This window comes from Macrobrachium nipponense, chromosome 31 (assembly GCF_015104395.2).
Source record: "Macrobrachium nipponense isolate FS-2020 chromosome 31, ASM1510439v2, whole genome shotgun sequence".
In the NCBI taxonomy this organism is placed as follows: domain Eukaryota; kingdom Metazoa; phylum Arthropoda; class Malacostraca; order Decapoda; family Palaemonidae; genus Macrobrachium; species Macrobrachium nipponense.
Window position 1 is genome coordinate 41,018,997 of NC_061093.1, and position 24,094 is coordinate 41,043,090.

Below are 24,094 nucleotides of genomic sequence, written 5' to 3' on the forward strand. Positions count from 1 at the left end.
CAAAGCGTCTCATGCAAACAACAAACCTTTCATACAAACAGCAAACGTTTCATATTGTTATAAGATAACAAACGTTTAATACAAATAACAAATGTTACATAAACGTTTAAAACGAACAAGAATCGTTTCATATAAACAACAAACGTTTAATATAAACATCAAGCTTTTAATATAAACAGCAAACCTTTCATTTAAACAATAAACGTTCCACACAAACAACAAGCATTTCATCAAGACCAGACGCCATTTCCGAAGCGTTCACCGCAACTCCGTCATTTGCAGCATTTGAGCTGCTCGCCTTCGTAACTGGCGGGCGGTTCCTCCCAAATACACCGACGCGAAATGATTCATGCACTAACTGCCGGAATATGATTTAAAAGCGTCACAAAATCAGTTATGAATTCAAATATGACACGCCAACAGCCCCGTGAATATTCATGCATCCGGCGACATGCATTTTGCAGCTATAATGCTCCATTTGGGCTCGTCTTCTCCCAATGGACTCCGCCCGGGTGCGTTTCGTTTGTCACGGGGTGCAGGATACTCGCGCCTCGAATTCACGTGCAAATGTGCTCATAGTGTGTGTGTGTGTGTGTGTGTGGGCTTGTAGAATGGTGTTTGGATGTCGGGTGGCAAAATAAGGGTGATATTATTGCTTAATGTCATCTGGAGGTAACGAATTGCGCAGTCAGAATTTGTACCACAAAAAAAAATAATAATAATAAAAAATACCTATTTACTGCGAACAGAACAAATAAGTGAAATTGCGGGATAACGTCACCCTATAATAGGGTAGAGAAAATAGTGATAAATGTCATCTGGCGACGGTACAGAACTCCATTAATGAATTTATACAAATTATACAACATGCATTTAGTAAAAATAGGGTAAAGCTATGTATCCCATTCATATAATATTCGAATTGAATTTTAGCTCATAGGATATCTTAGAAAAGCAATGATTTAATTCTTGGTCTCAGAATAAGGATGGAATTCAGACAAAAGAGAAATGCAGCAAACGACCATTGTCACTAGTTTACACAATATAGACTTAATTTATATATATATATTTTTATATATATATATATATATATATATATATATATATATATATATATGTATGTGTGTGTGTGTATACATCATACATACATACTTACTAGGTTTATTTGTATGTGTATTGGACCAATCGTTTGCCGATTGTTCCCTTGGTGGATTGTTGCCTCCTTTGTTTTTTTTTTTTAATTGCTGGCGAGTTTTGACGTCTGGTTGGATGGCGTCAAACTTCGTCAGTCAGGTCCTGGAGGGGAGAACAACCAGTCAGGTTCAGAGAGGCAGTCTTGGCAGCAGAGCAGCGGAGAGTATCTGAGGACGAGTTGGTAGTTGTATCAACCCTGTCGTGAACATCCAGTGGTCGAGGAGGACCTTCATACTGTATCTGAGGACGAGATGTTGTGTCAACTCTGTCTTGATCGTCCAGCATTCGAGGATGATGTCCATATTTGTCTCAGAGGACGAGGGTGGTTGCCGTATCGGCTCTGTCTTGATCGTCCGGCATTGGATTGTTGTCCTCATTGCTTGTGGAAGTGTTCCCGTTTTTGCTCTGTGTAACATTATGCCACTTTAGTGTTAATTCTCATTTATTATTATGCTGCCGTTTTTACATTTATTGTAATCGTTATTTCACTGCTTTTTTAATGTGTATTATGCTGCCTGATTTTGTATATGTATTTATGTACTGCACTGCTTTTTCATTTATACCGTGTCCTTTTATATATATGATGTGGCTTTTGTTATATTAGTTATGCTGCTTATGAAATTGTTTGTTGAATTGTACAAGAATCACTTAATTGGATTATTACTGTTGCTGCTTTTATTATTTAATTCATTGTGTATGTTTAATTTGTTTATCACTGAACCTGACTCACTTGTACATTTTGTATAAATAAATAACCCTAATTTTAAGGTAACTTTTTGGTTTTGTTATGCTCCTCCCTCCTTTGTTTGTCACCTGTCGTCAGTCATTACAGCCCAATTGCTTATTATTTTTAAGAACCTGTCGATCTCGAGAGTCGAGATTTTAATTATATATATATATATATATATATGTGTGTGTGTATCATACATACATACATACTTATAGGTTTATTTGTATGTGTATGGACGTACGTGTGCGCCGTGACATGTATGTATATTAATAAAGAACATAATAAGATGAATACTGAGAGGGAGAGAGAGAGAGTTTTGGTGCACAATATGTAAAAATGACAATGCCAGGGAAATTAGATTATTAAACTGAAGAGATCAATAACAGAGACCAGGATGGAGGGACATCTACTAGATAATAAATACAGAGAGAGAGAGAAGAGAGATTATACTGTAGAGATGGATAGAAAACTGTAGTACCAGAGCCATTTTATTTACTCCTTTTGATACTATTCCCTCTCTTAAAGCGAATCACAAACGAAAAATGAAAGCTAAAAAATAACGAAAGAATTGAGCGGAACGAAGGAGGAAAAAAAATTTAAGTAAGTTTGAAATAAAATTACTCTCTCCTTCATCTCTCTCTCAGCTCTCTCCTCTCCTCCTTCTCTCTCTCTCTCTCTCAATCGCGCAAAGGATTCGCAATCTCTTTTTCGTTACTTTTCCGTTCTGCAAATGGAACAGGAAGTGTCCAGCCCCTGGCTTGGGTCTCCTTTAACTATTTTTTTTTTTCTTTTCATTTCTGTATAGAGTCATTCCCTTTATCTCTTTGGTCAGGGACATACGGGGTTGTAAGAAATACGGCAGCAGAAAATAATGGCGACTCACATAAAGAATCGAAAGTACTTTTTGAAGCGGACTTCAGAGATAGAGAGAGGCACTTCGTTTTTTGCTCTTGATAGATAGGATTCCCTTGCTTATTTGTTCAGTTTCACTCTCGTGTAGAGAGAGAGAGAGAGTTTCATTGAAATGTTGGTTGGTCATTCCACTTGTTGGAGGCCGGTCACTTGCAATGCGTTTTGAGCCGGTCAAAAATTGTTCGTTTTTTGCTCGACCTAAACAAGTTTTGCCGTTAACTGACATCCAGCAGTGTAGCTGTCTTTATCTATCTATCTATCTATCTATCTGTCTATCTATATCTATCTGTCTAAGGAGTCAGTAGTGTGTTAATGAAGTAACCGCTATTAAAGAAAAGAGGAGGCTGAATTAGAATTTCCAGAAGATGAACAGTATTCACAATCTGACATGCACCAGTGTAGTCGTCTTTATCTATCTATTTATCTATCTGCCTATCTATATCTATCTATCTAAGGAGTTCGCCCCCCCAGGTGTGTTAATAAAGTAACCGCTAGTAAAAAAAAGCGGATGCTGAATTATATATTAGAATTTTATTATTATTATTTTCCAGAAGATGAACAGTATTCATAAACTGACATCCAGCAGTGTAGCCGTCTCTATCTATCTATCTATCTATCTATCTATCTATCTGTCTGTCTGTCTGTCTGTCTATATCTATCTATCTAAGGAGTCCGTAGTGTGTTAATAAAGTAACCGCTATTACAGAAAAGCTGATGCTGAATTGTATGTTAGAATTTTATTATTATTTTTTTCCAGAAGATGAACAGCATTCGTATGGAACAAGCCCACAGGGGGCCCATTGGCTTGAAGTTGAAGCCTCCTAAGAATATGGTGTGATTGGAAAGATGTAACAGAAGGTACTAAGAAGCAGAGAAAGAAGAGATCAGTGATCAGACAAGAAAACAAGGAATTAATAGATAAATACTTACATGAAAATGTAAGTAAATTATTATATTGCAGATTGCCATCAAATCCAAAACTGTTTTTGTTACTGAATGATAAAGATCTGGAAAAAAACAACAAAAGTAAGTTGTAAAGCTTTTCATTCTAAAACTTATAGTAGCCAGAATAAAAAAAAAAAGGCTTCTCTGAATAATTTCATTTTAAAGAAATTTATATTGTTAATTAGTTTTCATCTATACACAGGACAGTTACGTACCGTCTCGAGGCACCAAAGTATCTTCATTCTACAAACTAATCCTGGGCTGGATAACGGTAAGTCTGAACGTTGTGTTTATTACCCTAATAATCTCGTTACACTCGGAAGCAATATATACATAGGTACACAATATTTTTTACTATATAAATCTATACACTAAATAGACCTGATAGACATTTTCATATGTTTTGCGGGATATTGTCATCCCAATATCTTTTTCGATTATCTCAAATTTTCAGTCGTGTGTTACACAACCAGGAACGAATTATGTAGCATTTTAACTTACAGTGCTAACTATGCCCAATTTAATTTATCTAATTTTTGTCTGGTTGCACTCTTTATAAATCTCTTGAGTTTTTGTAAACAGTTTTCGTTTAAATTTATAGTGCTTATATATATATATATATATATATATATATATATATATAATATATATATATATATATAAAATATGTGTGTGTATGTGTGTATATGTGTGGTATAAATAATGTGTGTATCCTTATGAATCTCTGTCTTCCTGTCTTTCTAATTGGTATCATGATAATTAGTCGTGCCATGTCGATAGGTTATATTTCAGTGATAGTTGTATATGATAAGGTAATTCATGGTGTTCCTCTTCGTGGACAGTCCAACAATATTCATATTAGGAAGTAGACGTTTTAGAGAGAGAGAGAGAGAGAAGAGGAGAGAGAGTAGACTAAGTTCACCTCATTAACTTCTCTTAGGTCGTGGTTTTGTTTACGTAAAAAATGAAAGGGTAAAAGGAACGGAAAAGTTGAGCTGAGAGAGCGGAAAAAAATATTGAGGATGATATTTCTCTCTCTCTCTCTCTCACACAACACACACACACACACACACACACACACACAGAGAGGCTCAAAATATTCCCTTTTATCTTTTCCTGTCCACAAATTTCTTTCTTCTTCTTCTTCTTCTTCCAAATGGAATCGAAACTGTCAACTCTGTTCTTATTCTAAAAAATGGAATAGAAACTGTCAAGACTCTGTCCTTTATTGTTCTTTTTCTTTCTCTTATAGTGTTTTCCTATTATCCTTTGGTCATGCCATAGGGGATGATAATGAGTATGATAGACGATTAGTGACAAGCATAAGAAGCTTGTGTACTTTTGAAAGGGATAGAGAGTACGGGAATCATCACTTTTTTTATCAGTGATAGAATTTCAGTTCAATATCAGACTGCTAGATTCCCCTGAGTTTGCTAGTCATTCGACTGGTTATAGAACGGTCGCTCATTTTGGAATGCGTATTGAGCTGGTAGGAAATTTTCGGATTTTGCTCGAATTGAGCAAGTTTCCCCTGAAATGACTGAACAAGAGAACTAATGACAAAACAACGCTGGTAAGGTAAAGACTCTTCTGAGTCTTTACCTCACGAGGATTTTGCCCTAGTGAATAGACAGTACTTTATATTTGTCTTTCAAATGGAGAAAAATAAGTAATCTGTTATTGCAACTTATATTGCTCGAAAATTTTATCAGATTCATATATTTTATTCATGCCGAATTGCCTCATAATACGTGCATTCAACTCCACTGAATGCTCAGCGTTCGATCCACGAACAGAATTAGGAGGGAAGATGAGAACGTGTTACTTAAAAATCCTGTATGTATCTGTCGACCCAAGTATTGAATGATGCACCTACTTAATAGTCACCTGTTTGTGTGGTTGCAGCTGAGAGAGAGAGAGAGAGAGGAGAGAGAGAGAGCAGCAGCGACCTGGATGTCCAGTTTCCCTGCCAAATACTATATACGATCCAAATGCGTTACTGAGGTAAACCCACACATAAGTTATCTATAATGTACGATATTCGCAAGGTGAGGAGAACTGAGGATGTGATAAGGCTGATGAGAGAGCACCGCCAATAATTATAAGGTTTACCTACTTAGACAATATTTATAAAGAAAAGAGAAGGAGCTGCTCTGTTATGTTTTCTTTTTCTTTTATTTATTCTTTTAATTTTCATACGCTTGCGTGAGAGATTGTTTGAATCATTTAAAGTCTTGTGTCCATTATTCTTTATGAACTGTCACGTGAAAAGTTTTCTGATATTGTTGCCTGCAGGAAATATAGAAACTTTTAGCAGAATCGGAAACTAAAACATGAAAAAGAATTGAAAATGGGGTTTATAGGAAGATAAAAGGAGCGAAATATCACTATTTCAACTTAACCTTACCCTTAAAATCGGAGAGAGAGGCAACTTCTCTGAAAGAACCAAAAACAGTAAAGATGGGTAAATTTGTAATACATGAGTGATATCTTGGAAAAAATAAAAAAAAAAAAAAAAAAATAAATATATAATGAGTCCCGTAGTAATGAAAAAAGGAGAATTGTGGAGGATAATTATCAACTTAATTATATAAGACAGATTTTTCCCCAATGAGATAAGATATGAGTTCTATCTACTCTCTTCCATCTTGTGCATCGTCTACCTGAATTCCCATTTTGCATGGGTCATGACGTAAACTATTTTCCCATGATCTTGTGGGTTTTCGCAAACATCCCATCTTTTGTTAAATAATTTTGTTTGACAACAGGGGGACACCTCGTCTTTCAATCATTTCCAGGAAAGACAGTTGGCGAATGAATGAGAAAATTAGATAAATGACTGAAGAAGATGAAGGAAATTTCAAAATCAGAAATGAACGTCAGAACAAAGTCAGACTACTTAGATAATTAGAACAGACATGAATTTTAAGAAATAAAAGATATATATAAGATTCAAAGAACATTATTGCACCACCGACATTGTTTAGAGCTCGGTCTAATACCTACAGTTGTACATTAAAAACAAATACATAGGTGAAAACACACAGGATCTTCTGTGCAAGTGTATGGAAAGTGTGTTTAGTTATTTTTTTGGTCAGCATATATAAAAGATGAATAAATGCTTGAAGTATAGACACAAACATAACCAAGAAGGCGGATGAAACCAAAGGAAAATTACTGAATAATATATTATGAATAATATATTGACAAAAATTCATGTCACTCATTGAGGAACTGATAATATAAAGTTAGAAGAGCCATCAAGAAGGTCAGTTGATGACGACTCTCCTCCGGTGGAAGTGGGTTGCCGTTGCAGCGACATTGCCTACTACTAATATTAACGCACGTGTGCTATTGTTTTTAAGGTGTGTTTTCTGTATTCGCATTATATAATATTGTCATTCATAAATTCTTAAGTTGATACAGATTAAAAATTTTATTTTATTTTAAGTTCATTAAGTTTTGTTTTAGTCTTTGTGGTGCTTATCTGAAATAATTTTAGTCTCTTTGAACGGTCATCCATAAGCTATCTGTATAAAACGTTTCCGGTTGAATGTTATTTGTTGCTATAGGTAGTTTGTTTTGGGTTTCAGTACGGAATGATTACCTATTGACCATATAGTGGCCCTTGACGTAACCCAATTTTCCACGTACCATTAACTGCTTTGGTTATTTCAGGTAAAACCTTGTATCCATGATATAAGACATTAATAATAAAACATACTAGGTATTTAGGCTAGCTGCCTAACGTCCCTAATATATTTTCCGATTGCTACCTACTAGCCTATATTCAGACTACCTGCTAGCTAGTACTAGCTACCTATTGTGCTAAAGATACTAGCCTAGGCTAAAGCTTGTCATTGGGTACCGCGTTAGGCAATTGTTAAAATCATTTATAGGCTTGAGAGTAAACGGTAATAAGAAGACAACAGTTAACTTTTCACAAAAGAAAAAAATTAGAGGTAAAACTGAAGACTAGGTACGAGGTACCTGTCACACCCCTCAGGTTCAGTAGCCTTACTACCAGACTGATAATCTACCCATGTGCAGTAGGCCTAGCCTATGAGCACCATGTTTAGTACCAGCCCCATCGGAATGAACGTAAAAGCGTAAACGGAAGACGATAATTTTCATTAAGAAGCATATTTAAAAGATATAAAAAAAATAGTACTGGCAGGAACCAGGCCGCAGTAGGCTACCTAGTAGGCTAGTCTTCAGTTTCACAACAAAAATTAACTTCTCACCAACAAAATTAGAATAGGGTAAAGCACCGCTGTTCGGACATTGATCCGTCAAAGTCTCTCTTTTCACTCGATATTTAATGTGTGAAACAATAGTACAATTCAATATTTAAGCATACCATTCAAAAGATTGAAGTTTCGTCGGCAATATGAGATATATGTAACTGACATACAAAGTACGAGAATAAGCATGTGAAGTCTTCGTAAAATATGTGTTCAAGGCAGTTTTTAAATCTAATATGGCATGGTATCGTCGTGTGTATAATTCGGGCATACATTCGTGGACACATCCTTCACAGCCTTCCCAGCACTCATTTGAACAATATTTGCATATACATATATGTAATGTTTATTGATATTACTCAAGATTGTAGATGTACTTGGCACAATAAAATATTTTGTTGCCTATACGTATTAGTGAAAGTATGAGACGTCTTACTATTCCCGGGGTCATATTTTGAGCTGAAATGCATTTTCACCTTGTAATAGGAAAGCGCGAACAACATCGTAGCTAATGTTCACAGCAAAACCAATGAAATATGTGTCAGGAATCTGGTTACTTTTACAACAACAAATATTTTCTATGAATTATCATGAATATGTAATAAAAATATGGAATTCATAACCATATTCTGGTCTTTAACTAATTATTTAAATGTTATCTAGTGCACTCTTCTTCTGCTTCCCGAACAATCGTTATTTTTACCTGTCCAGAGGCCGAAACACCCTTGTTGTTTAAGATTGTTATGAAGAAAGTGTCCCAGTGTCTATGGGTATAAGTGGTGTGTGGATTTAGCACAGGAAATGGGAAGTTTGTTGACCTTATGTTTAGAAGATTGACGCCATCAAGATGGCGTCAATCTTCTAAACATAAGGTGTTTTAAGTAAAAAATTTGAACTTTCATTAACTTCTGTTTAACCAGAAATTTTGGCATTATTTTGTGACTTGGGAGAAGATATTTACTTCAAGAGGAAAGTAGAGGTCTCGAGGTACTGCTTCCACACTGGTTGGGTTATGACTGGCGTTTAATTCAGGATACTGGAAGTGCTAAAGTAATTTTTTGGGAAAGTGACTGCGCAGCGGTACAGGTGTCCGCCTGTCCACACAGCAGTGCTTTACCCTAGTCTAGGCTAGCCTTGCCTGTAGCATAGGCCATAGGCTATAATGAATAGCACATGAAGTTTTTTAGGTGCAGGTGACAGCAGATGGCTGCCAAAGCGAATGATCATGAATGAATAGCCTATAGCATCACATCCTTGAGAGTAAACTCCATGTGCCTTGCCCTCGAAATAATCCAATTTAGTCATCATTAGGATACAGAATGTATGCAAAGCTAGGCTACATAGGTCAAGAGGAATAACTTAAATATTGTACCTTGGTGAAGTTAGATTACAGTGCATTTCTGGTGTGGTCTCATTAATGATCAGCATTGTCTACCCTGGCATATTTTCACTTTAGTTATCCTAATGTCTTGTTCAAAACAATTATAGCCTAAGCAACCCAGTGTAGGAAACCAACAATGCCCAACATGGGGATTTATGGTAATGTGGAAAATAAAAGTTGAATAGCCAAAGCCCATTATGCTGAATCTGTTTACTTGACAGGTATTTGGCAATACCTGAATTTTATAAAAAAGAATTGTAAAGTTTTTAACAGCCAGCAAAGACATTTCAATGAGGCATAGATCCAGAGTGTCTTTTTTTTCATGTTTCTAGTTTTTATAAAGAACTTTATCATTAAGTAATTGTAAGGGAGGTACCTCCATGAAAAATATTTCCAATGGGCAAGCTTACCTTGATTTTAGAGGTCAAAAGATGAAGTTCCTTCATCACCCTTCCTTGCTAGGAAGATTCAGTTCCATGCTGGAAAACATAAGCAATATATACTAAAGCCCATTTGTGGTTTCCATTTGCTCTCAGTAATGTTGCTTCCTGTCTTTTACTCTTCCATCTATTCCATTTGCTCTTCTCCCACTTCACTGTCCAGCTTCAGAAAATCCATGAAATTGACTCCAGTTGAACTTAATGATGTACACCACAATGTAGCAAGTGTGGGTGATATTTAATCATGAAGGATACCCACTTGAAAGGAGATTGAAGATTTTTCTCTGTTCTTAACATTACTTTCTTAGCTAATAGTAACATTACTTTACTTAGCTAATAGTACTGCATTATAATAAGCAGTGTAAGACAAATAATGTCTATATGAAATATAAAAATACGTGTAGAGTGGAATTTTGAACTGATTTGGTTGACTTCAAGTTTGAAATAATTTAAATTTACAGTTTTTTTGAAAATGTGTTCCTTTCTAAAGACACTTTCTGTAGTGGATGAATTAGTGGAATGTAGCTTATGATGGAGTTAAATTTAGCACTTTGCTTTGTGTTAATTTCATAACACTTCTTTTCCAGAATACAGGCATTCAGTATCTTGTCCAAGAAATATCTGCTCCTATTTAGGATGTCTAATGTAAGTATTAATTATTTTACCACAGTATACCTATTGGACTTTTTGAGGGTCATAATTGTTATTTATATTCAGTCTGTTAAATTCTCCCTATGAAGATAATCTATTTTTGCTTCAGTTATAGTAGACTGCATCTTACAGATTTGCTGAATTTGTTTGCTCATTCATTGTCATTCAGCTGGCATTTTATATCTTGGATTTGTGTTGAATTGTATCTTTTCATTGAGGTCATTTTCCAGTTTGCACCAAACTTGAGTAGAGGGCCATGCTTGTACTGTGAGGGTATGGAAGAATCTGGTCCTGAGAAGCTGTTACGTTGCGAATTTTGCCGAAACACTGTCCACATCTCATGCCTAAAATCTGGCATACCTGTTGGCAGACTCCTTGGAGATAATTTCTTTGTATTTACCTGTTCTAATTGTCAACCAGATGGACAAGACAATACTGTTCGTGCCCAGTTAAATACGTACGTATCATATTATTGTCGTTATTGTGAAGTATTTTATAATTGTATTTACCATGGAAATTAATTGCACTACAACACTACAGTTTGTTGTACATATTCTTCGTTTTTTAATAATGAAGACTTGGTTATGAACACAAGCTGATAGAAGAAATACACATAAGGTTTAAGAAAAGATATTTTTAACTTTTCTTGTGATTTAAGTAAATAGATCAAATTGTACACTGTACTCTTAAAAATAAGGTTAATCAGATAGTAACCTCCCCGTTAACACGAGGGTTACGTTCTCTGGAGATGTCGTGTTAGCCGAATTCGTGTTAACAGGGAAGTATTTCTCCATAAGAAATAATGGAAATAAGGGGGTTAGCGTTCCAGGGCAATGGGAAACTTAATCTATTTTGGGATTTTGCCAGAAAAAAAAACCACTTTATTTATATATTTTTATATACAGGTAGTCGTCTACTTACGAACTATGCAACTTATGACAGACCGACTTTACGACAGCTACAATATAATAATATACAATAATATTTAATTTTATATTTGGCTAAAATACGTCGAGCGCGCGTACGATACTTTTTCCCGCTACCGGTCAGCGCGCTCATCTCCGAGAAATTTATGAAGAGAAGAAAAAACGGACCATTCAAACAAAACTAAGCATGTTTATGTTTAAACCAACATCTCAGTCTACCCCTGTCCCCACTACTAGTAGTACTACCACGGAATCGATTGACCCGGACGATCCCCAGCCATCCACCATCAGACTTAATTTTTTTAATTTTTTTTTTTTGTTTTTTTTTTTTTTTTTTTTTCAAATTTCAAAATGTTTTCGTAATTTTTATTTTTTCTGTATGTTCAGTGTTTTTTCTGTACTGTAAATCAATTCTATCTATGCATTACTGTAGTTTGCCTGAAATTTATAAAGAAAAAATAATTTACATACTGTTAAATAAAACTTTGTGTATTACTACGTACGTACATAGACGTGTTGGCAACAGTACAAACGGTCGCTAGAGAAAACAGCAGACGATGTTTTGTTTTTATATTTTCAGAAGTAAAATTTTGTTCGAAAATGGTAAGATTCGTATTTTAGTAATTCATTTTGTATTTCTGTTTTGCAAATAAATCAAATATAATAACAAATTATGCATTTAATTCAAACCTATAAATAAATAAAAGTATGTATATAATACGTGTAGCCGATTGTCAATGCAAATGGCGGATAAGAAAATGTAAACAGACCAGACAGATGGTCTGAATGCCTGCAATAAAAATGTTAAATACAGTAATAAGAGTAAGTATCAATCAGGAGTTCGAGCATGATAAGATTTCATATGCTAAACGTAATAATAGGTACTATACATGCACATTTTTGGGATGATATAAAATGTATATGAGGTTAGTAAGTTGTCAATGAAAATGCAAACGAACAAATACGTACATGTACACGCATGTGTTTGAATATGGTAAAAAGGATAAAAAGACCACAAACATGATTCAATTTACTCAATATGCTGAAAGACAATTTACGACAGCTCTGCCAGAACCTAATGCCATCGTAAGTAGACGACTACCTGTAGTAAAGTAAGCACTATTATGTTTAACCAATGCTAGAATATATTGGCTCTTCTCACTGCGAGGGCTGGCTTCACACTGAGCCAGCAGGCAAGAGAGAGAGAGCGCGGGAAAGGTGGGGTGAGTCAGACTCTCGCCACATCTTCCGCGCTCTTGCTCTCAGCGGAAAATTCAAATCGTGTAACATCGAATATTACGTGTTAGCAGAATTTTTCTGTATGATTTTGAACTCGTGTAAGATCGAAATCGTGTTAACAGAACTCGTGTTAACGGGGAGGTTACTGTACTGTGTGTGGTTATTAATTCATGTCCGTTTAAGTACAATCTAATGCTTTGTAAATGTAGCTTTTGTTGATTAGGCTGATCAGACAATGTCTGAAATCGGCTTTTAACCTTCTTACTCTGATCAGCTGTAGTAATAATGGCTAACTAGTGCATGAGGTAACCTAGTGGGGGTCCATCTCAGTAGTAACCTACACCCTTTTTTTTTTTTCCTAATCTTCATCGAAGTAAGATATGATGTTTTGCAAATGATTCTACTCATTAATTAATTTTTCATTCCTGATAAAAATCTATGTACCTACCAGTCTATACAACGCCCTAAGGCCAGTATATCAGGTGATGTAAAGACTGTGCCCATCTATGGCTTACAAGCTAGTTGACTTGCATTCATTTACACTGAAAAGAAAATTTCCAAGAAATACAAAAATAATAACCTATGTCACTTACAAAAATGACATTTTGGTCACTCAGGCAACATGTGCATCTGCTTCAGTATCCTTGATGGTGACATGACCTTTACATTTCTGCTAGTCCTAGTGTCTTTCTTCCATAAAGTGTTCAGCAAAAGAGTTGCCACAGTATGCACCATACAGTACTTGAAAGTTGTAGTAACCTTGATGATGTCAAACAGGCATGTTTGATTAAAGAGAAGACTAAAATCATAATGAAAAGTTAACAAAAACACTCAAAACCACTATGCACTTAAGCTCTGCCAGATGCTGTTACAGATCTAAACATTGTCATTGTACATATACTCTTAAAAGTTAAAGTTAGCAGTTTCAGTCCTCCACCAGGCTATTGCCTCTCGGTCAGACATCAGCTGGGTAACCCCAACCCCCTACCATGGCATCACTCATGGTAGTAACCACTAGTAGACAGTCTCACTATTCACCTCTGGACAAGGAGGTGAGTGCTGGCCCGAGAATTACGAGACTAGTATGCCACCAACTGTACTAGCCAGCCAGAAACCATTGGCAACTAGGATTTAAATGTGAGAATACATAATTAGGCCATGGTTTTTCAGGAGAAGGCAGAGTAAATGATTAACTCTTGCTGGGTAGAAAATACATATTATGTGGATCTGTTGTATAAGGCTCATTCAGTCACTAGTAGTCCAGTTATGATTCAGGATTCAGAGCCCATGGGCAGTAGAATGTTTTTGAACCACTTGTACTGGTAATGATTCTATAAATATTGATGAATTTGAGGCACATGATCTCACTTTAATCACTTTGAATGTTGATTTTTCTTGTTCTTATGTCATAAGGATTTATTTATAGACTTAATTTAACCCCCAGAAAATTTTTGGAAGACAACTTGCAGCATTATTGCCTTGTGTATAAAACTGTGATTGAGAAGAGTTTCCATGTGATCCTTCCTCAAAGACAGTCATTAATGAGTTCAAGTTCATCAAAACAACTTTCAGCTTTCAGAATTGATACTGTACTGTAATTGAAAATGTGTTATGGTGAAAGTATATATGCATGAAACAATTATAAATCAGTTGAAAAAATTACTTTTTACTTAACTTACCATTTTCAGGCCACAGTTGTTGCTGTTAGTTTTATATAATCTTCATATGACACAAGCTAATACTGCCAGAAGTGGTTTCTTTCATTGGAAGGTGCATATCTACCAGTTTATTAATCAACACTGGAAGGAGATATTTGGTCCAGAGAGGTAAGATACTTATTGTTTTAAGTCAGAAACATATTTCCATGAAAGGAGAGTGTCAGATAGATACTGTACTTTGTATTTGTTTGAAGGAGGAGTTTGAGCCATTTTTTGAATGAGATATTATGATAGTAAAATCACTCCTTTAGAATCCTTTGAAAATGAATTTTAGTCCACCCCCCCCCCCCCCCCTGATATTGAGATGGTTTTAAAAAGCTATAAAAGCCAGTTCTTCAATTATTTTAAATGTAGAATTATAGTCCTTGTCGAGGGGGTTTCTGGGGTGAGGTATAAATACTGTTGCAGTTGGTGATGAAGTACTGTTCATAAAACATTGAATCTGCTTCACAAACAGATGCTAGTTTGTCTTCACCAAAGGTGGCAAATTCACTATCACTTTATTTATTTATTTAATTACGTAATAAGCAGATTTGATTTAGGTAGTTTTTAATCACAGACTTTTCTCAAAGGAAAAGGGAAGATGAAATTATGCACACTGAAGTACATTTGATGAAAAAAAAAAAAAACCTTAAATGTTAGTTATAGAAATCAAAATTTGAACAAAAACTAAATGTTTTACCTTGTATTGAACTTAGTGTACCCTATACACACTATTGAATTCTGTACTATATATCATATGCCAGGTACATATTTTTCAACCACTGCTTTACAGTTAACAGGATGCTGAAGATCTCAATTTTTTGTAAGAACAAAGATGTTAGTCCTAAATGTCTTCAGATTCATCACATTATTATTGTGGTAATAAGGAAACATTTGGTTCTTTTTCATGAGCTGTCATAAAATACTGTACTGCAGTGTGGTTTTTATTATTCAAAAATCTCCATTTACCAAATTAAAAAGACTGAGTAACTATCTGGAAGTTTCTAAATAATTCAATGATATTTCTTAATATCAAAAAGTCAATTGTTCTATTTTAGTAAGATGTCTTTGAGGAGATTAAAATTAAAAAGACTGAGTAACTATCTGGAAGTTTCTAAATAATTCAATGATATTTCTTAATATCAAAAAGTCAATTGTTCTATTTTAATAAGATGTCTTTGAGGAGATTGTTCTTTTCTCAAAAGGGATTTCTTTTATAGTGTGTACTTTATACAGAGAAGGTGCTCAAATCTTAATTATCAGGTGATATGATGTAACTATCAATGTAGCTTGGCTATTACACGAATTGTACTTGACAATGACTATCATGAATTGAAAATCTTTAAATACTATACTCTTACTAATTTTAGAACAGAGGTAACGTATGATTTTCCTTTATAAATATTAATAGCTGTGAAGTTATGTTCTAATGTGGAGGTTTATTTACTTATTCATATATATTTTTTAAAACATTCTCAGCCATAAAAAGAGGAAAAAGACTCTTCAAGCTTCACTAAGTGGCCAACTATCGCACTATGGTCAGTATTTTGTTAGTGGATATGAGACTCTACATGATGGGGGATGGTACAAACTTAGTATGGTATTACCTCCAGCTCAGCTCATCCAAATGTATACAGCAGAAAATCAAGAGGTTTAACAGCAAAGCAAATAAAAGAAGAATTTCTGAGGTAATGTACAACTCTATTGTAGTGTAGTACTGTAATCTTTATCATTTAGAAATCTTACAATACAAATACTGTACTAGAGACAGGCAGACCCTGGGATACAAAGGGGATTCCATTCCCATTCCACGGCTTTAGCCCAAAAGCAGTGTGACCCGAGACATTGTTGAAAATTGTAAGACAACCTTACTTTTCATTGTTTGGATGTCTTGGAAATGGTGTAACCTGCATTTTTTTATTGAGCTTTTCATAAAAAACCTCCAAATTTTGACTATTCTGCCACTCTTGAGCCATATTAAAGTTCAATCTTCCTTTGGACTGGCAACCTAAACTGGGGACATGTGACATGCGCTATAACTTGGGAAATAATATTTATTGAATATATTTGAAGAGTTGTAACCTCGGAATAATGTAAGGCGAGTCCGACATAATCTGGGTATATTGCCTATAATATTTTTCTCCTCTGCCAAGCCTAGTATTTTTTATCAAGTATCTGACAAAAACAAATTTTCACGCCCTTTAGCATTTGTGATGAACATTGGTGTACATCTGAGAAATCAAGCCATGAAATTTATATGTAAAGTATGCAAATCCCTCATTTTACATATGCAGAATATCTGGACAGGTATTTAACTGAGTGTAATGTTGCAGTAAAAGAAAGAATTATTGATTCTTTTGTAGGTGAGAAACTCCCTGCCACTTATGGAGCCCATTACACAATGGATTACTATTATGACTTTTGCATCTCCCCTTTGTAAGCATGGTATTGTGTGTCATTTGATTAATCAACATAATTCTTTGGCATTCATTATTTCATTTAGGTGAATTTCAGCCAGCTGGCCTATGTCAGTATTTCTTGTAGTTATTACTTTTGATAATTAATTGTTCCAAGAATATTGTATTTACATTATTCGCTATTATTATGATGTATATGTATATTACAGCTTGTTCTTTCGATTTTAGAAGTTGGTTTTACACCACTTTGCTTTCACAAAGACTAGTGTGTACCCATTTCTTCTAACCAAAAAATATGTTGATTTTTGCTTTTATGAAAAAAGGCCAAAATTGAGAATTGCATTCAGCATTTATTTTGTATCAAGCTGTTTTACAGTGACGCCAACAAGCTAGTGCTTCCAAAGGAATTACACTCATTAATTCAATCAGCATCAAGCTGCCATAACTTTGAACTATGTCTATGAGAATTGTTTCATCTCATTGTATTTTATTCATCTGTACCAAGACGAGTCCTTCGATATCAAAAAACCCTGAGAGAGCTTGTAAACTGAACAGGTGTGGATTAAGTATTGTGATCATGGTGAATAAAGTAAAAGCAATGTTCTTGTGTTGAACATCTCATCACCTGTTATGCCTGTCGACAAGCCTGCTACCAGCTGTGGCTGTTCAATATTGGCCTTGCCTGTTTTGCCTTGTTCAACTCTCCGTCTACCAGTAATTCATCCTGCAGTTTTGGCCATGCCAGTAAGGGAAATTGAAAATAGCTATAGGGAAGATATGGAAGACAACTCTTGATCCATGACTCTCGTAATGCAGGAACACCTTAGGTAATTGATACTTACATCAATCTCTTCCATAATTCTATCTATAGTGTTGCTCCCTTTCCAGTAACCATTACTCCACTATCATTATCCTAGGTGTTGTCGTTCCTGTATCTGCTGGCATGATGCTGTTACACCATTAGATATACTACCACCTCTTGGTTCCATTTGTTATTCCTGACTATTCAGCACCCATGACAGACCAGCACTTTTCGCACATCTTCATTGTTAGAATTCCTTCTGAAGGCAGGAATAGTACCAATTGTGATGCTTAAAAATGCTGGAGTCTTCCAGTCACAGATGAATGTTATCTTCAAGAAGTGCTCATAGCAACCTGGCCAGAGTCAACTTCATCTTTTTCTTGGCATTCTCCTAAATAATATATTACATTCCATTAAACATGTGTTACATGTGTAATGTTTTAAAATGAAAATATACATAAGCTTATGGATATTTCAGTAATATAAAAGTAGTGATATTTCATGACATGCCTACCAGTATTACATAAGACATTATCACCTCCTTACTCTCAGATTGCTGCAGTTTCTTGCTAGAATGCCAACAGTTAAGAAAAAATATGAAGTTTCAAGGAGTAGCTCCTCGAAATTGTCATAATCACTTGAATAAAAGTTCAAGTTCAGGTTTATACTCTGAAACACAGGTGTGTCAATGGCTTTAAGAATTTTTGTACTGTTCACAGCATCGGTAACCATTTACTGCAATATTTTTCAGATTGTTGTGAAAGAAGAATCTATTCCTGAGAGCAGTAGTCAAGATGACTCCTCACAGGGGTCCTGGTTTATGGAGAAAGATATTTTGAGGCCTCACAATCTTCCACCTTTGAGTCTCTTCGATAGTGAAGAAGAAACCGAGGAGTCATGTCCTGATATTGTGAGTGAACTTCATAAGATTGTTAGTGTTTGTAATGTGCATTACTTGGGATGAATCTTACCTACTATTAAAGATAGCTTATATCTCTAGGCCGATAGGTGAGGAAATATAAGCTATCTTTAACAGTAGGTAAGTATCCAAATAATGAATTTTATTATGAAAACTTATAAATTTCTCTTGCTTTCTGAAGTGGCCTATATTATCTGTTTAGCATTCTTAAGACCTTATGCTGCAGTGTTTTTATCACATCAAATAGTATTTGTAGGTATGTTGTTTTTCCCTATTGAACAAGATTGTTGATGAGGTTTTTCCAGTCTCTTGTATCAAGTGCACTTTCTGCCTAGGTCTTTATTTTATCTACTTCACTAATTAATTTCTTCTTTTCCCTTCTTATAATACGTACAAACCATCAAAAGTTTTGAGTTTACAGCTTTTCATCCTCTGAATACCACAAATCTCAGCTGCTCCCACATTTGTGTTATCATCTTACCAGCCCATTCCACCAGCCATAAATTTCAGCGTTGTGTGGTCATAGCTTTTCAGAATCTCTTCTATTTTCTTTATGAATGACTATCACAATGAGTTAATTATGAATTATTTGCATTGTAGTAATATCTTGTTGGGTTAATGGTAATAGTTGAAAACCTATTGCTGAGGATAACTTGCTGTTGTTTTGCTAATTGTTTATAAGGAATGTCCTTTTTGCATACATTGAGACCATAAGAAAATTTGAAATTGTTCCCATTCATTTTAATACACTAAATGGATGTTTAAGCACTGAATGTCTTTACCAAAACAGATTGTTTGTTCTACATATATTGGTTCCATTATGAAGGTTCTGTGTACGAAAATAATTCAGGTGCGAAAGGGTGTATGTGCTGTAAACCGAGATTCACCCAGGCCACCGAGAACAATTTTAAAACTCGCATGCCGCCAACTCAGTAGACTCGCCACCATCCTCCCGCTCTCCCGTTGGTTCCTGATGCTAGTCACCGCCATAAGATCCTGCTCTCCTATTGGTCAGCATCTGTCCCATCATACCTCTATGTAAAGGCGTTCCTTCACCATTTCGTTGTGGCAGCGTTATCGTAAACACCTGGAATTCGTTCGTTCACATAGATTTCGTTTTTTAACGTAAATTCGTGTTAGTGATTTCGCTTTCGTTGTACTGTAAGTTACTTTATCGTGTTGTGTAAACTTAATTACTTATGTTATTAGCCATGGGTCCCAAGAATGTTGCTGAAGTTCATGGAAAGAAGAGGATGCTTTAGATGGAGACGAAGATGGAGATAATCAGGAAGTGTTAATGTTTTTTGCCATTTGTTAATGTGTTTCGTAAAGTTTAGTGTTAATGTTTTCTGCCATTTTTTAATGTGTTTCTCAAAGTTAAGTGTTCATGTTTTCTGCCATTTGTCCTCCTCCTCTGTCGCCACTTTCGGACATCGCCTCACTCGAAAGGTAAGGTTCCACATTTTACTACATATGTATATACCGTATTTCTTGTACCCTGTACACTCATACACTTTATTTACAGGTAATCATGGTTAGTTTAGGTATTGAATGGTCCAAATTGTTGTATTTCATTGTTTATTGGTCAATTTAGCTTTATTATAAAATTTACTGTCGTGTTTTTGTAGGGCTTGGAACGAATTAGGCAATTTACATGTAAAATGTAGTTCTAGATATGAAAAAATCAGGTTACGAAGGCCGCTTCGGAATGGATTAATTTCGTAACCTGAGGCACTACTATATTTATTATATGATCCAAAGTCTTTACATAATTCCACTTCAACCAATCCTGCATAGTTCCTAATGCCAAGAGAAGTTCTGATAGGTTAGTGGGTGTTACTCCACCACTCACCTACATATCACCAACCAATAACCCTGTTAACAATCTTCAACTGCCGTTTCCTGTTGCCATAGCTGCTATATAAAAACCTTTAGTTTATATTTCTAGGAAAAATACAAAAAAATTATGAATATGTGGTATAGAAAGAGTTCTGATTAGTAATTATGTTCTCGCAGAAAACTCAAGTTTACCAAAAGGATTCTTTTAATGTTTTCAGATGTCTGTGAAAAAGGAAAGTGAATATAAAAGTTTTCAAGAAGATACTGACATGGAATTTATTGATATTGGGGCCCGAGGAAGTTCATGTGTCAGGTTCCCAGAGAGTGAACCTACCATTACCAAGACTTCTTTGTTCACGAAAAACCCGATTTTAGAGTCAAAAGAAGAGGACATTGATGTGAAATGGACAAGAGGTGAAAAGTGAGTTTGATTGTTTTTTTTATTTTAGTGGATTATACAGAAATTCTCTCTCTCTCTCTCTCTCTCTCTCTCTCTCTCTCTCTCTCTCTCATTAAATCATGAAAAGGTAAAATGATATAATTTAATAGTGCTATTGTATGTTATTTTTTCTATTAACCCTCTTGTGCACAGGGTGAAAATATAAGGGTAAGGTACACGACTTTTCCCTTGGGCCGAAAAGAACGCGCTCATGGAAAAGTTTTTTGGTAAAATTCGGTACATCCGAACTATAACTGATATACGCTTCTGTAGTGTTATAATGTCAGCAAATGATTGAATTATTTCCTAAAGCAATCAGAACATCTTTATGAGGCTTAGAAATAATAAAAACGACGTGATGAACGTGAAATTTTAAAGAAAAATTGTGGATATTTTTTGGAAATAATCATGAAAAATATAATGATTAGGTTTGGGGAGTTTGTACTATACCTAAATTGTGTAGAAATGTTTGATCTTTCATGTGGAAGTGTTACAACCTCCCAGGTTGCAATACAGGTTCTATTAGGTCTTTATATTCACCAGGATTGCAGTCAGTAAATGTACCTCAGTATTAAGGAAAACAGAAACAGAAACTCAAGAAAACTTAACACTATTTATTATAAACTCGAAAATGACTTAAATCAACCTTGTGAGATTAAATATACTTAATTGCACAGAAAAAAAAATCAAGAACAAATACCTGGTTCTCAGGATCTCACAAGTAACCCTAAAGCTAATTCACTAAGCCCTAATCAAGAGAGAAAAGGGATTTTGACGAAGGAAAAATCTATTTCTGGGCGAGAGACCTGTGCTGCCTAGTGAAATGCTCTTTTTAGCATCATTTCTAAGGTATATAACTGCTATATATTACCAGAGAAAAAGTTGCATTGGAATGCTAGGAATAAACCCAGCTCGCTCACCTATATAAGGTGTCGGTATAGTAACTGGGGCGTGAAAACCACTGTCAGAGGTCTCGTGCCATTTAGATCCCTCCTCCTTCAAATTCCCCCGTTACTACGAGGTGCCGTTCTACATCCCACTACTGTTTGCTACTACTACTACTTCCAACCACGCGATCCCGCTCACTCCTCATAGCACCCAAGCTTGGACCAATTCTGGGTGGGGAAAGCAGTGGGTGGGTTCACTCGGGGCGGCACCAAGTCTCTTGCCCAGAAATAGATTTTTTCCTTCGTCAAAAATCCCTTTTCTGGGCTCCCTATAACTGTGCCGCTCCGTGAAATAGTACAAGAGAAATGGTCCCAAAGCTTGGAAACCAACACCTGAGAAGGAAAAATAAATTAAAATCTGAAGTTAATTAAATTAATTTAATCTAAATTTGTATATATGTGAATATAGCAATATTCAAAATTAAGTTGTCTTTAACATTTTCTTATCATGTAGGACAGTAAAATAAACACCATTATATAAAACATAATGAGTTCCAAATTTCTTGAAAATGACAGAAATTAACAAGATGTCCAAAATGCCTTAAAGCTAATATCTATATACAATCTAATATCACATAGGGTGCAATCCAGGTGAAATACAAAACTACAGTAGGGATAATAAGTAAGGCAGGTAGGAGAGAAAGTGAAAAAGTAAATACAAGACCTTATAATTATGGTTCATAATTTTCAGGAGGAACCACGTTCCCTGCTGCCACTGTTACAAATTTTAGGCTTCCAATGGTTTTAAATAATGGCGCTTAAAACTGCTGGGATTTCAGCCTGTATATTTTTTTAAGTTCATCAAAGTTCATATGGTGAAAGTAATTAATGGATTTGTTAGCTACTGCTCGTATATCATGAACATGTGGAAATGATTCTGCGTTAACTTGTTTAATAAAATACAGAATCTGTTGTCTAATTCCTTTCAGGGAAATGGTTCCTCCATTTTATCTAATAAATAAGGGCCCCGAGGACTTATTGGAGGTTCTATTTAAATATGCTTTCAGAGTGCTTACTGGACACAAAGATGGATCCTGTGGAAGCGGGACAATCTTCCAGGGAGACCATCTGTTCTGAGGATCCTCATTTTTGCTAAAAATCTTTAGTCTGGAGAAATTAACATTTCTCCCGACGGAAGGAATTCAATATGACCCGGATCTCTAGACAAGGCTGAAAGTTCCGATATTCTGGCGCCCGATGCTAGACTCATTAAGAACAAAGTTTTTTCTAATTAGTGATATATATAATTACATGATTCATTAAGAGTGTCAGAAGCTAACTTAAGTACATCATTCAAAAACCAAGAAACTGTGTTAGGACGAGTTGTTGGTTTTAATCTGGCACAAGCTCTCGGGATAGACAAGAATATGAATCTGTAAGGTTAATATTAAACCCAATTTGGAAAATCTTCTTTAAGGCTGATTTAATTATTGTAATTGTATTGGCCGCCAGGCCTGATTTAAATAAAGTTCTGAAAAAGGTTACTGCTAGATTCATAGTCATCGGTCTTAACCTTTGAGTCCTCTTAAAAACTTTGCGAGTTTTCTTACTGCTGAATCATACTGACGAAGAGTAGATTTCTCTTTTATCTGATTCAAAAATAGGGTGTTTTGGGGATCAATTTCCGCATCCTTTTGTGCTGCAAATTTCATAAAGTCCACAAAGTTAGGGCACTCTGAATTTTTTGAGGAAGCTAACACATTGTGAGTTTGTACTACCTGTGTTAATTTTGGATTGGGAATCCGTTGAGGATGAAGACCCAATTCCACCAGAAGGGGAAACCAATTGCTCTTGGGCCAATTGGGGGCTACTAGAGCCACTCGGCCTTTGAAAGTTCTGAGTTTGTCTAGTACCTTCATCAACATGTTTATTGGTGGGAATAAGTAAATTCTTTCCCAAGAGTTCCAGTCCAGTGACATTGCGTCTGTGGCATAAGCCCAAGGGTCCAGGTTGGGGGCTACATAACATTTCAGTTTGTGGTTGGACTCTGTTGCAAACAGGTCTATTTGGAGACCCGGAACCTGATGAGAAATCTATTTGAACGACTTCACGTCCAAGTGACCACTCCGATTCCAGCGGAGTTGTCCTTGAAAGTGCGTCTGCCACTACATTCCGTATTCCCGCCGAGTGAACCGCTGACAGGTGCCAATGGTTCATTGTTGCCATGGAAAATATAGCTATCATTACATGGTTTATGCAAGCTTCTTTAGAGTCAAGAATACTGCCATGGCCTCTAAAACATTGATATGAAGCTGGCGAAATGTTATCGACCATAGTCCCTGGACTTTTTTTGTACTGGGAGTACCCTCCCCAGCCGGTTAGAGAGGCATCTGTATGTATGACCAGAGCTGGTGGTGGAAAACTTTAAT

General features: G+C 35.6%; 1 protein-coding gene and 1 long non-coding RNA gene across 2 annotated transcripts in view; both read left to right on the forward strand.

Annotated features, from left to right (window-relative positions):
• The window catches only part of LOC135206912 (uncharacterized), a 377,133-nt gene that overhangs the window by 271,345 nt on the left and 81,694 nt on the right, over positions 1-24,094 (forward strand). The gene's annotated exons all lie outside the window — the stretch shown is intronic.
• Positions 7,074-16,031, forward strand: LOC135206527 (cysteine-rich protein 2-binding protein-like). The gene is made up of 5 exons (XM_064237883.1): positions 7,074-7,146; positions 10,434-10,491; positions 10,728-10,954; positions 14,351-14,488; positions 15,842-16,031. The coding sequence occupies exons 2-5, from the start codon at positions 10,483-10,485 to the stop codon at positions 16,017-16,019; spliced, it is 552 nt and encodes a 183-aa protein (XP_064093953.1). The 5' UTR covers positions 7,074-7,146; positions 10,434-10,482; the 3' UTR covers positions 16,020-16,031.